The following is a 17055-nucleotide window of genomic DNA, read 5'->3' on the forward strand; positions in this document are numbered from 1 at the left end:
CTAAAAGCCAGCAACAACAAAAAATGATTATATCAGCAGTAATGCAATGCTGTTTTCTTTAGGCCCTGTGACCACAGGTTGTCCCAGGTCTGGTAAAAGAAGAATTATGGATGAACTTTTGTTTTTCATGGATGAGCACCTTCTATAAACAGACTTTCATTCCTACTACATGTATTATAATTAATTTAGCTACCTATTTCATCACGTTTAAAATCCCATATAAGGCCTCATGCACACTGGGCATCAAAAACACAGCTTTGAAGGGCGTTTGCCAATTTTTTTTTGTCTCTAAACACCCCTCAATGTTAGGCTATGTATCCATGCACCCAAAGGTGATTACAGGGGTTTAGAGGCAGAGAAAAAAAAAAACATCAATTGAGTATTCAGGGGAAGAGGGTTTTGGCAGAAAAAGCACCCAACGCACCTAAACCATCCCTTACCATATCCAAAATTTAAAAAAAGTTTTGCCTATAGTTCTACTTTAAGGAAACACAGGCTACTCATATACCTACTGTACATACCATATATATCAAGTATAAATGTTTTAATAATAAGCATAATAAGGGTTCAAAGTTCTAAAACTGTTTAGGCTTAGATGTTTTAGCAACAGGTTGATTTTGACGCCCTTCCCAGTAACAAACATCCACCTTATCTGTGCTCCTCTGCAGCTCTGTTTGGCTTTTGAGACTTTGCTCAAGTTGTAGTTTCACGCAAGGGTATGGACTCTTCTCATGTTGCAGCACTGGTCTTGATTATTGACCCAGTGCTGTGACGTGGAGTGAGTCATGTGCTTCTCCTTATCCTGAAGTACAGGTATTCTTTTCCCTCCATGTGGATCGAAAGAGCTGAGGGGGAGCGAAGATAAGTTAAAGTTGTGCTATTGAGGAGAAGAATTAAAGCAATCCTGTTGCTTTGCCCTACATGAGCGAATAAAGGCTCACTTTAAGCAATGGTGCCACTTTCCCAGAGGAGAAGTAGCAGGTCTTTGGTTAGCAGGTGAAAGGTGCCCACATGTTAGCTGCAAAATGGATCAAAGTGTAGTTCGTTGTATTTTTGTGGGTTAAAATCAGAAAAGTAAATGTGAATAATGCCTTTAAATGGTTTAAGTATTTGTAAAGTCAATAATAAAAAAAATAAAACATGATATACTTACCTGCTCTGTACTACAGCCCCAATCCTCCTCTTTTTGGGTCCCCTGCCGGCGCTCCTGGCTTCTCCTCTTCCTGGTGTGCCACCATAGGAAACTACTTCCTATGGTGGCAAATCTGCAGATGGGCACAATGCTGGAGCAAGATCGGGCTCAGGTAAGTATAAGTGGGTTGAGGGGCTGATACACATTCTGAAACATTGTATATGTTAATGCGGGGAATGCATTAAAGGTAAAAAATGTTTAAGGTTTACGACCATTTTAACTAAACTTTTCCATTTCCTAAGCATGTAAAAATGATGTTATCTTTATAGTGTGTCCCATATGCTGTTTCAAACACAATTCTCCTTTCCTCAAAACTTGAAGACTAAAAAGGGCTGTTAATGATATGCAAAATATGAAAAGTCAGCAGCTAAGCCTTCTTCTGTATCTATATTCATGGTACTAGGCTAATGACATGAGATATCCGTGACAGGACAGTCACAGAAATGACAGAGTTGTCTTTGACACACGGGCTCTGATTGGTAGCTTTGCTTTACATTCTGTATGCAGTGTGAGACAGGATGATGACTTCCAATGAGGAATAACTGGGTCCCTAGGGACAGATTGAAGCAGAGTTTTTATTAATTGATTATGCCTCATTGAGTGAATAGTTCTTATTTGGCAGTGGTTTTTGTAAACATTGGCAAAGTAAGGGGTTGTATTTAATTGTAGTGGAAATCACAACAAAGCCTTTAAAGTGATTGTAAATGATCACCTTGTAAAACAACCCATTCAGTTTTTAAAATTGAAATGAAAGTAACGGTCCGTAGGAATGCTAAGGTAGCTCTATTACACTGTCCAATACCTGGCTTATACGCATCACAGCAGAAGCTGGCCACATAACCTTTTTATTGCAGCTAAACAGACCATAGCTCAAGCCTGGAAGACTCAATGCGCAGCCTTCCATGAACGAATGTCTGGTATTGTGAATGATTCACATGCCAAATTTCTCAAGGTTTGGGAACCATGGATCTCTTATGAGTTCCCCTCACTCCAACCGACCTGTTTGGGCCTTGTCTAATTGCTCTCTTTGGGGCTGCAGAGTCCGAGTTACCACCTTCCTCTCTCTCCCCCTCTCTCTTGCTTATGACTCTCTTTGCTTGTCTTTTAGTTTCCCTTGCTTATTTTCTAGTTCCTCTTTGTTCCTGTTCATGCCGTTGCCACTTATGGGGTGGGTTGCACGAGAAGAGCCTCCCCTCCAGTGACTGCACATAGATTTTGGGGACATGGCATTTTTGTAGTTTTCATTTTTCAGTGTCATCCCAAAATTTCTGACTTCTGTCCTTTTGGTTAGTGTAGTTGTGATCTATATTGCTCAATTGTAATGTTTACCCATTTTCTAGCCCCTGCATGGGCGATTTACAAGCTTGCTTTTGTATTCTTGTGTTTATTCTCAAAACCTATAAACATACTGAAATAGAATATTTAAATGAAAGGCAAACATTTGTGTATACATATAAAAAACACATTTTAAATAACCTGTTTCCCCCCCCTTTTTTTTTTTAAGTGATCACATTCCCTCTGCTCCCAGCTGCATAAGAGCTGGGGGAGGAGAAGCAACAGTACACTGATCTTCCCAGTGAAAGGCTGTGCGGGGGGGGGCATGTCAGGACAAGTCTGATTATTGGAAGAGAGCAGGCTGAGTTCCCAGCATGTCCAAAAACAAAAGAGCCTAAATAAGTAATGAAAGTGTTAAATGAATAAAATAAAATGTTTGATCATTAGAGGATGTGATTGATCTATACACCAATCAATTTTTTCGATGAAAACTGTGTACTTGTTTATCGCAATGGACTTTCTTTCTTGTTTGAATGTTTAAAGCGGAGTTCCACCCAAAAGTGGAACTTCTGCTCATCGGATTCCTCCCCCCCTCCGGTGTCACAGTTGGCACCTTTCAGGGGGGAGGGGGGTGTAGATACCTGTCTAAGACAGGTATCTGCACCCACTTCCGGGAATAGACTCCCATGGGAGTCACACCCCCTCCCGCACTCCCCCGCTGTCTCCTGGGAAAGACACAGGTCCCAGGAGATAGCGGGGACCATTGAGAAAGCGCAGCGCGACTTGCACATGCGCAGTAGGGAATCGGGAAGTGAAGCCGCAACGCTTCACTTCCTGATTCCCTCACTGAGAATGGCCGCGGCAGCACCCGAGGATCGAGGGACGGTTCGGTCTCGGGTGCCGACATCGCTGGACCCTGGGACAGGTGAGTGACCTTATTTTAAAAGTCAGCAGCTGCAGTATTTGCAGCTGCTGACATCTATTTTTTTTTTTTTTCGCGGGACTCCCGCTTTAATGAATATTATTTTATGGAGTCACAGATTGCACTTTAATACAGGCACTGGCACTTTTTGGCACATTTTACTTGAATTACATTTGTATCAAACATTTTATTTAACACCTTCATTACTTATTTAGGCTCTTTTGTTTTTGGATATATCCAGCACATGTAGCTGTAAAAGAGTAGTGCACTTTATACCATTTGTCTCTTTAAAATCAATGCGTCTGCATTGAGAGATTGCAGCTGACCTGAGCTTGTTGCTAATTAAAATTGCACAGGTGTTATCTTGAGTTTCCAGCATAGTTAGGGAACTGACCACGGTGTGTTCTCCTGCTTTGTGTGGTCAGATTTTAACAGGAAAGTAGAGGAAATGGCAGGAACACCAGGAATTTCACACAAAGGAAGCAATACAAAGAGAACAGGACACTTTTTCATGCAAGTACATGGTACAACAGACACATATCAGGAATTTGAAACGCTGGGGTAACAAACACTTTAGGGAACAAAGTTCCTGCCTCAGGTTTAAAACAACTGTATCATGATAAACCCAGTGGCCTTGTTCTTTGAAAGCTATTTTAATTTCTAGCCATGGCAAAATGAGCATCATATACCTTAGCATGCATCAGTAACAAAAATGTTGTTCTAGTTAAAAAGGTACTAAAAACATGTAATTGAGACAGTACAATGTTGGCTATCAGAAGAAACATTAATATCAATAGGTGGTGATTTATAAAGATCATTCTAGCCAAAATGAATATTTTAGTGTTTGGTAGATGCCGAAAGGTTGAACCATCTAGCAGTTTCTTACATCTCTCAAGCACTATGGTGGTTGGATCTCCGTGCCTCCGTTTGCAGATCTGCAAACCTCCAGTGGCTATAATGCAGGGGGTCAGAGGCTCCAGACTCTGTAATAAGTGCATGTATTGTGTAGCCAAAACTTCTTTTTTAATTTTGGATAGAGTGGAAAGGGATTAGAACCCTTGTCAAGTTTTTATTGCTGTCCTAGCTAAGTAGATTCACCTAAGAGGGTAATTCCCCCCCAATTTGTAAGGAGTTCCCCTCACTTCCTGTTGAGTCTCGGAGAAGAATTGAAGGAAAATCTCTTTACATTAAATAGGTGTTTTTAATCCTTCTCTGCTCTATTCAAAACTAAAAAAAAAAAAACCCAAAGCTTTGTTTATACAAATACTTTATGTTATTTGATATTAAGAGGAATGCAACAAAGGATTGACACCCCATGGCCGGGAGGATCCCAAAAACTCAAAGTAGGGCAAGAATGGAACCAAAATGAATGGCACAAAGATGTAAGGACTGGAGTCCCAAGAGATAAAAAAAAACAGTGGATGAGGAAGTCAGCTAGAAGACTCTACCTGTAAATAAAGTATTACTTTTTAATGGACCGACTGTTTAAAAAAATGACCTGTATGACCACTTCCCAGCATAAACAGTGTGGCTAGGCATAAACATGTTTTCATGGTAAGCAAAGAATAATTGTCATAGTGTCAGGCCCCAGACTGGTTTTGTACTGCAAGGAAATTACAAAAAATATGAACTGGTTATTTTTACAAATTTCTAAAGTTATATCCCAGTATACAGAAAAGCCATTTTTAAGAAATCATATTTTATTATGTCTTGTTTCCAGCTGCGGAGAGTCAGGGAAGCAGAAAAACAATGCAAACCTCTGCTGGAAAAGAACAAGTGCCTCACTAAAAGAAATGATGAACTAATGCAATCCTTGCAACGCATGGAGGAGAAGCTGAAAGTCCTTTCAAAGGAAAATGCAGAAATGGTAAGCACGAAGAACACAAAATGTGTTGAGATATGGAATGTTTAAAAAAAACAGACATCATTTGTAATAATTGGAATCTAAGATCTTGAATTTTTGTAAACATCTCCTGGATAGCCATCCTATCACATGCCTAAGCTCTGTGCCAATAACAAACATGCAAAAATGTTCACATAATAATGGTGCAGTCAGGACCATGTTAAAGTGGAACTTTACCCATAACAACTTGATAGAAATAATGCTCTTTAGCAAGGAACATACATTCCACATTAATAATAATGTCTCATGAAATTAGTTTGTGCTGTAAATTGCCTCCAGCATTGTTGCTGTTTCTTCTTGCTGGAGGCTGACGTTTTGGTGAAAAGCAGAGCCCCTGAGCAGCAGTAAATCTTTAGGCTGTCAGCAGATCGGCCTGTACAAATTTGGCACAGTACCGAGAATAGATAGCAACTGAGCATGTGCAAGGGTGAAACCGTGTATTACTGGATTTTAAACAGAATAGGCACTTATTTTTAATATTTTACATAGCTTTACCTGCAAAAGGGACCATCCTGAAGTGATCCAGTAGGACTTAATTTTCTGACTAACGTTCTACTTTAATTGACAATTTTTACTGCTCCAGCAACCCGGAGAGCAAATAAGTGTCAGTTATTATGCCTGACCATGTGCCCTAAATGTTATGATAATATTGGAAGCTGCATTGTACCAACACCCTAGGTTATTCATAGCATACTCAGCAAGGACAGGGATATTCAGCGACATTTAGAACCATGGTGGCTCTATTAAAATGGCATCTCTGACAAATGATGGATCAACGTGGTAACCTGGCACCTTTTTGTACCATGCCTTGGAAATATGGTAGTCGTTCATGACTTTATGTCATTGGGGGTAACATCAGAGCATGCTTACTATGATAAAATATGACATGAAATAAAAGAAATGTCCACATTTGCTCACTGATAATTTAATGTTTACCAAATGCTTGATGCCCTCTGTTCCTGATGTGGTACAAACTAAAGAAAAATTGCACTCTATTAATACACAGTGTGTTTTGTCTTCAAAGAGAAACTCCAGGAAGAATTTGAATTCATTGAGTCATTAATGGTTTCTAGAAAAAGGCTGCAACTGTTTTGAAGTCAGAAAATCTGCTCAGTCTACCTCTATTAGAGTATGACAAAATTCAGAACTGCCAGTTTTAGTAGCCTTGTAAAGTGGTATTTAACTAACAGTAGGATACAAAGGGACTGAAGGGTACCAATGTCAGACAGCCCATAAAAGTCTGGCAGTGTGGAGATATATTGCTGTTTTTTAACTGTTTACCTAACAAAATATTTGCAATTCTGTTTAGTCATTCTTGGTATATACATATCAATGTTGCACAGCATAGCCAGAATGGTGACACCACTATTTCCCCTTGCAGCTTCCTGTGTCACCTGCTTACTCGTTGAGCTATGGATCATTTTAAGCTATTATTAACTGTTCATTTTTCTTATTGGGGAGATTTTCCTTTCCTACTAAGTAGTCTCTGGAACAGGAAATAGAATCTGTCCAACAGGGCCACAAGCAGCAATTGAACAACTGCTTATGACCCAATGTGGTCACTAGGGATGCACCAATACCATTTTTTTTTCCAATAAGTACAAGTACCGATACTTTTTATTTGGTACTCGCCGATCCCAATTATGGATACCTACCGCACCTGTTTTGTTTTAAAGCGGGATTCCGGCCGTAAAAAAAAAAAAAAAAAAAAAATTAAAAGTCAGCAGCTACAAACACTGTAGCTGCTGACTTTAAGTAAGTACTTACCTGTCCTGGGTGCCCGCGATGTCGGCCGCCCGAGGCCGACCCGTCCCTCGGCTCTCGGGTCCCGGCACCACCATCCTAGGTAAGGGAAGCAGGCAGTGGAGCCTTGCGGGTTCACTGCCAGTTTCCTACTGCGCTCGCGCGAGTGGCGCTCTGTGAATGGCCCCGTGGTGTTCTGGGAACACACACAGTTCCCAGAAGACCACGGGGCCACTCACCGAGGAGCAGAAGATGCCGCAGAAAAGGAAGAGGCAGATTAGGAAGACTGCCTAGCAACAAGGGTTTAGGTAAGTTTAAAAAAAATTTTTTTTTTTTCAAATTTTTTCAAATTTTTTTTAGGATTTTTGGTGTAATTTTTTTTTTCAGGGTGGCCCTCCACTTTACTTTCAGCTGTCAGAAATGGTACAAAGCATTGAAAAGTTATTTACAAATGAAATACAGTAAATAGATTTTTTTTTAATTTAGCACTTTTTCAATGTGAAATGTGTAAATATATGTTAATATATGTGTAAAAATATTCACTAACAAAGAAAATAAAAAAAAAGTTTTAAATGTTTATCGTTTATAAAATTAGATGTGAACAAAAGAAAAAAAGCAGGAAAATAATTAAATGGAGGAGAATAGGGAGTTAGTTAAGGCTGATTAGAGTAAATTAAGGGTTATTAAGGGGTTAAACCGAGGAACATTCATCCCTTTGATCTGCAGATGAAAAAAACAGAAATATACAAAAAGAAACAATGTTTCTTTTTATTTTAGTGTTTCGGGGCTGAGCAATGTTGTTAATAAACGACTGCTTTTTTTTTTTTTGACAGCTCCAATTACTGAACTGCTTTAACACTGGGGTGACCCACTGACAGCTCAAAGAACCAAGCCTGAAAGTATCTGTTTCAGGTATCGCTGCATTTGCACGAGTACCGATACTTGTGCAAATCCTCGGTATCGGCACTGATACCAATACTAGTATCGGTGCAACCCTAGTTGTCACCAGGACAGGATTTGAGAGAAAATCTTCCTACCTGTATAAAGCAGGTAGATAAACTTGACACAGGTTCAAACTGATATCCAAAAGTAGAAAGTAAAGAAGTAAAAAAAAAAAAAAAAAAACATTTTGACTAGAAGTGGGCTTTAACCTCTTCCCAATGGAAAACTGTGCGTAAATGTTCCCCAGCACACTGCTCCAAGCTGAGGAAGTAATTATAAGGTACCTGTGATAGGTAGTGTCTGAAGTGGAGCTTGTGTGCTGACGATTCAGGCGAAAACTTAGTCAGGCAGATCAGGACGGCAACAGATCAGGCAAAGCGGTACACAATCGAAATCCAGAGATTGGTCAGGCAAGTGAAGGTCATACACGAGCTGGCGGTGAAGTACAAAATCAGCAGGCTAGAGAGTAGTCAGGAATTCAGTCAGAAGTTCAAACACGGTATTCAAAGTCAAAAAGCAGTCAAAACACCCAGGAAGCTAGTCCAAACAAACGGCCACTGAGAGATAGGAAGTGCTGCTATTTATGGGCTTCTTTGATTGTAGATTGACCACAGCTGGCAGCAGGTGGGGTTAATGAGTCCAAGATAATGCATCAAATTAAGAGAACATAGCTATAACTCCAGAGCTTCTCTGTGGCACAACAAGCAAGACTGCAGCCGTGAGACCAGGAACATACCGGTTCAAATACACCCAGGTACATGACAAAAGGTCCACAGTTTGACACTTGCACAGTTAGTGACTCTCAATCCTAATGCCGCGTACACACGAGCGGACTCTACGGCATACTTTGTCTGGCGGACTTTCCGAATGAACGGACTTGCCTACGATCAATGGACGATCAATGGATTCGTACGTGATGATGTACGACCGGACTAAAACAAGGAAGTTCATAACCAGCTGCCCTAGCGTCAGTTTTTGTCCGTCAGACTAGCATACTGACGAGTGGACTTTTCGACCGGACTCAAGTCCATCGGACAGATTTGAAACATGTTTCAAATCTAAGTCCGTCAAACTTTTGAGAAAAAAAAGTCCGCTGGAGCCCACACATGATTGAATTGTCCGACGGACTCAGGTTCGCCGGACCAAGTATGCCGTAAAGTCCGATCGTGTGTACGCGGCATTACTGTGACTAAGCTTTGGTCCTTACTGATAACTGAGATCTAATCAGAGTTTTTGCAGATCTTTGTCAACGATGCAATCCCGGTGGTTTCATTGTTCATTGAAAAACTGCAGGCAGCAGTGACATCTACTATGTCATCCATTTGTATAGATACCAAAGACAGAAAGCGGACCGCGCTGGCATGCATGTGCTCCCATGTCTAGAGTGGTCATTTTGAAATTGGAAAGCAGGGAGACTGGCAGGATCACCAGGGATTTCACACAAAGGAAGCAATACAAAGAGAACAGGATACTTTTTAACACAAGTAGATGGAACAACATATCAGGAATATGAAATGTTGGGGTAACACATTCCTGTTAAAATTTCTTAGATACAATTACAGCATTAAAAAAAAAATACATTCACAATTTTGCTTTTTTGTCACTCTAAAATAAAAAATATTAACAGAGCTGTGCTTTTAGCATAATCTAGCATAATCTGAGATTATAATACATAAACCTGTAAAAAAAAAAAAAAAAAAACAGTGTTCTTTTTTTCACTTCAGAAAGAGAAAATAACATCTCATCCTCCACTGAAGAAGTTAAGATCCTTAAATGACCTTGACCAAGCAGGAGAGGAACAAGAAATTGAGTTCTTGAAGTTACAAGTGGTAGAACAACAGAACATTATCGATGATTTAACAAGGGTGAGATTGAACACAATTGTATTTTTGTTACATATTTAATTAAATCTTCATGATCCTAGATAGGATATAATGCATGGCTTTAGTGAAAGACTCTGAACGCAGTAAAATGGTTACACATATTTAAAGACAAATTTGCTTTAATTTTGAGAGAACATTAGATTGCAGTATGACATTGTGTACAATTGTGTATAACAATGTCTTTAAATTGTATGTAAATTCTAATATTAACCATTTGACCTCCGGAAGGTTTTACCCCCTTCATGACCAGAGCATTTTTTTCTATTCAGTGCTGTGCTTCTTGAACTGGCAAATGCTCGGTCATACAACACTGTACCTAAAATGAAATTTATATCATCGTCATTACCATTTCCACACAAATAGAGATTTCTTTTGGTGGTATTTAATTGCCAACTGTTTTTTTTTCTTTTTTTTTTGCTATATAAACAAAAAAATACTGAACTTTTTAATAATAGAACACGTTTCTGTTATAAAATTTTGCAAACAAATAATCTTTCTTCAAATTTAGGCCAACATGTAGTCTACTACGTTTCTTTAGTAAAAATAACCCAAATCAGTGTATATTATTTAGTCTGTATGAAAGTTATATAGTCTACAAACTATGGTATATGTATATTTAAAATGTATTTGATCAGTCCTGATGTAGTGAACAAGTCCCACAAGGTGGAAACGCGTTTACATCTGCTGTCTGTTACTGTCTTTTATGGAGAACCAATACTTACTGAAGATTCCTGATGCACTGATTGCCTATCCCATTTCTTGAGGCCATAAAATGCCAGCACCAGGGGCGTAACTAGAAATAGCAGGGCCCCATAGCAAAATGTTGTATGGGGCCCCCCTGCAAACAGCCCCCCCCCCACAGCTGCCCTAGTGTGAATGCAGCGTGACCTGTGCCACATACAGCGTGACCCCCAATACAGCCTGATCTGCCTGTGCCCCATACAGCCCCACCTATGCAGAGGAAGAGGCAAGCCACCCGGATCAGCAGAGAGCGGGATTGCACGCTGTAATAGCTTTCATTTGAATTTCCTGTCTTCCCGGGGCTCATCGTCACATAGCCCCACCTCTTGGCCTGACGCCTTTGATGACGTCACATGTCCCGCATTGGATTCTGTCTATCAAAGGCACCGGGCCAAAAGGTGGAGCTATGTGACGTGAGCCCCGGGAACACTGGAAGTTCTAATGAAAGCTCTTACATCGGGCAATTCAGCTCTCTGCTGATACAGACAGCTCGCTTCTTCCTTTCCTCTCTCTTCCCCTGGCTGGGAGACTGGGCCGGCGGTGCTCTTATCCTCACTGGGCCCCACTCGGCTGCGGGCCCCATAGCGCCCGCATGGGTCGCTATGGTGGTAGTTACGCCCCTGCAGAACCGCCTAGAGTGCAGGGGGTATTAGAACTGGGCCGGGTGTTTTTTGAAAAGTAAGACAGGTGGAACATGGTGGAGCTTTGAAGAGGAAGGGGTGGGAAAGTTGAGGGCAGTGGATGGGGGTGTGTGAAGATGTGGGGGATGAGGGAAGAGGAGTGTTGCAGAGGTCAGAGTTGAGGAGCGGTGGAAATTACATGTGAATGGGGGATGCAGAGGTAAAGGTCTGAACCCTGCACTCTGTATATAGCACAACCAGGGCTTTTTTTCTGGTGGAACGCACCGTTCCGCCACCGATGCCAGGCGTTCCTCCTAATCCTAACTGTATAGCCTGCGCCCTGCCTCCCGCGGAGGGATCAAACAAAACTGCCGCATCTGTATAGTCCCACCCAGCTCCTCCACCTCCTATGCCATCTGCTGCACACTGCCCTGAGGGATCGAACGGAGCTTGTGAGAGTGGAAGGTGAAGTGATCTGTACTCCGTGGCTCTGCCTTGCCCCTCAGTGCTGTGAGGGAGATCGGATTGACGCCGTGTGTCGGATCGTGGATAGTGGTAGGTTACGGTAGCCTGTCAGGCGATCTTCCTCCTCCTCCTCACTAGCCCCAGGTCTGTGTGGTGTAAAAAAAATGCTGCTGAATGGGGTTGTGCTGTGGTGTACTTGGCTGGGTGGTCTGTGGGCTGGGTGGTCTCCTGACTGGGTTGGGCAGTCTCTTTCCTGGGCACTCTTTGCTGGGCAGTCTCTTTCCTGGGCACTCTTTGCTGGGCAGTCTCTTTCCTGGGCGCTCTTTGCTGGGCAGTCTCTTTCCTGGACGCTCTTTGCTGGGCAGTCTCTTTCCTGAGCACTCTTTGCCTGGCAGTCTCTTTCCTGGACACTCTTTGCTGGGCAGTCTCTTTCCTGTGCAATCTTTGCTGGGCAGTCTCTTTCCTGGGCAGTCTCTTTCCTGGGCACTCTTTGCTGGGCAGTCTCTTTGCTGGGCTGGGCAGTCTCTTTACTGGGCAATCTTTTTACTGGCAATCTCTTTGCTGGGCAGTCTCTTTACTAGGCAATTTTTTTGCTGGGCAGTCTTTTTGCTGAATTAATCTGGGCAGTCTCTTTGCTGGGCTGGGCAGTCTCTTTCATCGGGCAATTCAGCTCTCTGCTGATACGGACAGCTCGCCTCTTCCTTTCCTCTCTCTTCCCCTGGCTGGGAGACTGGGCCGGCGGTGCTCTTATCCTCACTGGGCCCCACTCGGCTGCGGGCCCCATAGCGCCTGCATGGGTGGCTATGGTGGTAGTTACGCCCCCGGCCAGCACAGTATAGATACCCCAAAATGACCGCTTTTTAGAAAAGTAGACAGTCCAAGGTATTTGGTAAGAGGCATGGCTAGTAATTTGAAGTTGCAATTGTGTGGAAAATGAAGAAATTAAATTACATTTTTTTTTGGGGGGGGGTTCTTTTCACAATTTTTTTTATATACTGTCACCAGTGCAGTTCAGCGTCATCATGTGACTGCTATGACAGTGATCGGGGATACTCTCATCAGAGTAGTTTTTTAATGATCACTGTAACAGCGAATTGTTTAAACAGTAATGAATTGTTTTCATTCATGACTCATTGTTTACTATTGTGATGCTGTGATTGGCCCACAGCTATCACCAGTTTCAGGGTGCTGTGATTGGCCCAGGTACCATGTGGTCCAGTGGACACACTGGGTGCAAAGCATGCCACTGCTCGTCCCAGGGGAGGTGCGCAGTGTGCATGTGCACCGTGATGTACGAATATGTCACCGTGCCTGAGGGAGACGCCCACCAGCTTGCAGCAGGCAAGTGGTTAAATGCCTCTTATTTGTTCCTTGCTCCTTTTTGGGCTGTAAAATATACAGTTGGAAGTATTTGTTACATCTGCTTGATAATTAAAATTTAGAATGCACACTTTTTGTGTTATCCTAAAGATGCTATTTAGCCTTCTCAGTTTTTATCACAGACTACATGCAGCCTTCAGCCAGCCTTGTTGGGTGCAAGCTATTCTAATAATTCAGGATCCCTTATTATTACCTGACACACACTCCTCCTGACACATTCATTAATATCAAAGTCCTACACGCAAAAATGTTTCTCTAACCATAATGATGGAGAACAGCGAGACATCACTGAAATTTTCTAACCCATTCAAACTGCTATTGAGGGAGCAGACCACCCCTAGTCCACATGTACCAATTGTCCTAAAAGTGAAAAGACTTGTTGCCATAAAATATTTGTTCACTCTAGACCCTAAGGCATGCAAAAATAATGGAATGATTTATTTCAATTTTCTGCAACACAGTGTGAATTTGAATTGATTTTATTGAGTTATTATGCTTAGGATTAATGAGACATTACTATTAACATATGCGGTAGGAAGATTCCCCAGTGACTGGCTTTCTTTTTAAATGTTTCTTTGCATATTAATCTTTTGATCCATATTTAAATAAGCAGAGCCTGCAGCGATTGGCGATATTCACACAGTGCTTCTATGTGTACCTGTAGGGAGATTTTGAGTTTGTGCCCACTTTACATTAGCTATTTTATTTGATGTTCTGCCCCCATGCTCATTTTCTTTCACAAAACCCACCAGTAGATTGAGCGGTATATATAACTGGGAGGGAGGCATAGGAAGACAAGGGACCCTTAGCTTCCCCTAGGCCTGTTTAGCAATGTTGTTTGACTATGTTTATGATTATTCTTAGTCTAGTGACAATGCTTGCCAGAATTTTAGCCAGTTCCTTTGTCTGAATTACTGTTATATACAGTACATGCAAACAACTTTTGACAAACAGAATGTTATACATTTTCAAAACGCGTCTTTAATATGATAGTGCCAGATAAGATCGGGTACAGAAAATGTGTATGTGCACAAAGTATGACTGTGTGATATTTTTTTTTTCAAGGCTGAACTCCAGGGAAAAGATATATTGCGTACATAAATTGGGCCAACTTGGTGCAATGTAAGTATGTACAGTGCCATGAAAAAGTATACGTACCCCTTGAAATTTTCCAAATTTTGTCATGTTACAACCAAAAATGTAAATGGATTTTATGTGGTAGACCAACACAAGGTGGCACGTAATTGTCAAGTGGAAGGAAAATGATAAATGGTTTTCAAATTGTTTTACAAATATCTGAAAAGTGTGGCGTGCATTTGTATTCATCCCTCTTTACTCTGATACCGTTAACTAAAATCTTGTCGCACCAATTGCCTTCAGAAGTCACCTAATTGGTAAATAGAGTCCACCTGTGTGTAATTTAATCTCAGTATGAATACAGCTGTTCTGTGAAGCCCTCAGAGGTTTGTTAGAGAACCTTAGTGAACAAACAGCATCATGAAGGCCTAGGAACACACAAGACAGTTTAGGAGATAAAGTTGTGGAGAAGTTTAAAGCAGGGTTATGTTATAAAAAAATATCCCAAGCTTTGAACATCTCACGGAACACTGTTCAAACCATTATCCGAAAATAGAAAGAGTATGGCACAACTGCAAACCTACCAAGACATGGCCGTCCACCTAAACTGACACGCCGGGCAAGGAGAGCATTAATCAGAGAAGCAGCCAAAAGGCCCATGGTAACTCTGGAGAAGCTGCAGAGATCCACAGCTCATGTGGGAGAATGCGTCCACAGGACGACTATTAGTCATGCACTCTACAAATCTGGCCTTTATGGAAGAGTGGCAAGAAGAAAACCATTGTTGAAAGAAAGTCATAAGAAGTCCTGTTTGCAGTTTGCAAGAAGCCATGTGGGGGACACAGCAAACATGTGGAAAAAAGGTGCTTTGGTCAGATGAGACCAAAATGTAACTTTTTGGCCTAAAAGCAAAACACTAATGCCCCGTACACACGGTCGGACTTTGTTCGGACATTCCGACAACAAAATCCTAGGATTTTTTCCGACGGATGTTGGCTCAAACTTGTCTTGCATACACACGGTCACACAAAGTTGTCGGAAAATCCGATCGTTCTAAACGCGGTGACGTAAAACACGTACGTCGGGACTATAAACGGGGCAGTGGCCAATAGCTTTCATCTCTTTATTTATTCTGAGCATGCGTGGCACTTTGTCCGTCGGATTTGTGTACACACGATCGGAATTTCCGACAACGGATTTTGTTGTCGGAAAATTTTATCTCCTGCTCTCCAACTTTGTGTGTCGGAATATCCGATGGAAAATGTCCGATGGAGCCCACACACGGTCGGAATTTCCGACAACACGCTCCGATCGGACATTTTCCATCGGAAAATCCGACCGTGTGTACGGGGCATAAGTGTGTGTTGAAAAATGAACACTGCACATTATCCTGAACACATTATCCCCACCGTGAAACATGGTGATGGCAGTATCATGTTGTGGGAATGATTTTCTTCAGCAGGGACAGGGAAGCTGGTCAGAGTTGATGGGAAGATAAATGGAGGCTAATACAGGGCAATCTTAGAAGAAAACCTGAAATGCTGCGTACACACAACCGGTTTTGCCGTTGGAATAAACTCCAAAGGTTTCTCCAACGGAATTCCATTCAAGCGGTCTTGCCTACACACAGGCAACCCAAAGTCCGAACAAAGTCCGACCGTCCAGAATGCGGTGACGTACAACACTTACGACGGGACTAGAAAAAGGAAGTTCAATAGCCAGTAGCCAATAGCTTCCGTCTTGTACTTCAGAGCAAGCGTAGTTTTTGGTCCATCGTAACAGCTTACAGACGAGCGGTTTTCCCTCAAATATTTAGAACATGTTCTATTTCTAGGTCCATCAGATTTTTTGAAAAAATGTCCAATGAGGCACACATAATCGAAATAGATGATGAAAAGCTTCCGTCTGACTTTTTCTGTCGGACATTCCGCTCGTGTGTACGTGGCTTTAGAGTCTGCAAAAGACTTGAGACTGGGGCGGAGGTGTACCTTGCAGCAAGACCAGGACCCTAAACATACAGCCAGAGCTGTAATTGCAGTGAAAGGTGGTTCTAAAAAGTATTTACTCAGGGGGGCTGAATACAAAATGCCACACTTTTCAAATATTTATTTGTAAAAAATTCTTAAAACCATTTATCATTTTCCTTCTACTTCACAATTACGTGCCACTTTGTGTTGGTCTATCACATAAAATCCCAATACAATATATTTACGTTTTTGGTTTTAACATGACAAAATGTGGAAAATGTCAAGGGGTATGAATACTTTCTCAAGGCACTGTATATGTGAAACCTGATTGACTCCTGATTGACTCCTGTGGAAGTTGTTAATCATTGTAGTAGCCTGAACAGTGATGGGCGCGATCTTTCAAGTGCTGTGCTGTCATTCACAGAATGGCAAGGAGGGCTAGTGATATCAGCATTTCCACCTCTTGCAATCAGAAGGCTTTGCATTCATTGAAAAAAATGCAAGGGGTTCTAAATGGCATCCATGCCAAGCAAGCAACACCATGTGGTCAGTGTTCTTTAGGGAGGTTAGATACTAAAGCCACGTACATATCAGTAGTTTTTCTTCCTTCAACCCAGCAGGGCTGAACGGAAAAAAACTGACAACTCAGAAGGAGCCACTGTACTAACTATCTGACATTGGTACTGTGATCTCCCCTGCTGTGCTATTGAGTTCTGACAGGGGGACAGTACCCCGCCAGAACTCTCCAGTCAGCTCTCTAAGCCATTGGCTAAGAGCGCTGATCGAGAGCCAATCGGCAGACCTTTTTTGGTTGTGCCCTTTCGACAGACAGCCTCCGGTACACACAGGCCAAATGCTGCCCAACATTTGGCCCATGTGTACTAGGCTTTAGGGTACAGCTGCTCAAGATGTGCTCCATATCTTCAGGCCTTTTGGTGGCCTGCT

General features: G+C 41.9%; 1 protein-coding gene across 2 annotated transcripts in view; it reads left to right on the top strand.

Annotated features, from left to right (window-relative positions):
* The window catches only part of JAKMIP2 (janus kinase and microtubule interacting protein 2), a 203455-nt gene that overhangs the window by 127098 nt on the left and 59302 nt on the right, over positions 1-17055 (top strand). For both annotated transcript variants that reach the window (XM_073620612.1, XM_073620611.1), the window contains exons 7-8: positions 5110-5256; positions 9702-9842. In XM_073620612.1, coding sequence (XP_073476713.1) covers positions 5110-5256; positions 9702-9842 — 288 coding nt within the window. The remainder of the gene's footprint in view (positions 1-5109; positions 5257-9701; positions 9843-17055) is intronic.

Source organism: Aquarana catesbeiana, linkage group LG03 (assembly GCF_042186555.1).
Source record: "Aquarana catesbeiana isolate 2022-GZ linkage group LG03, ASM4218655v1, whole genome shotgun sequence".
NCBI classification, from domain to species: Eukaryota; Metazoa; Chordata; class Amphibia; order Anura; family Ranidae; genus Aquarana; species Aquarana catesbeiana.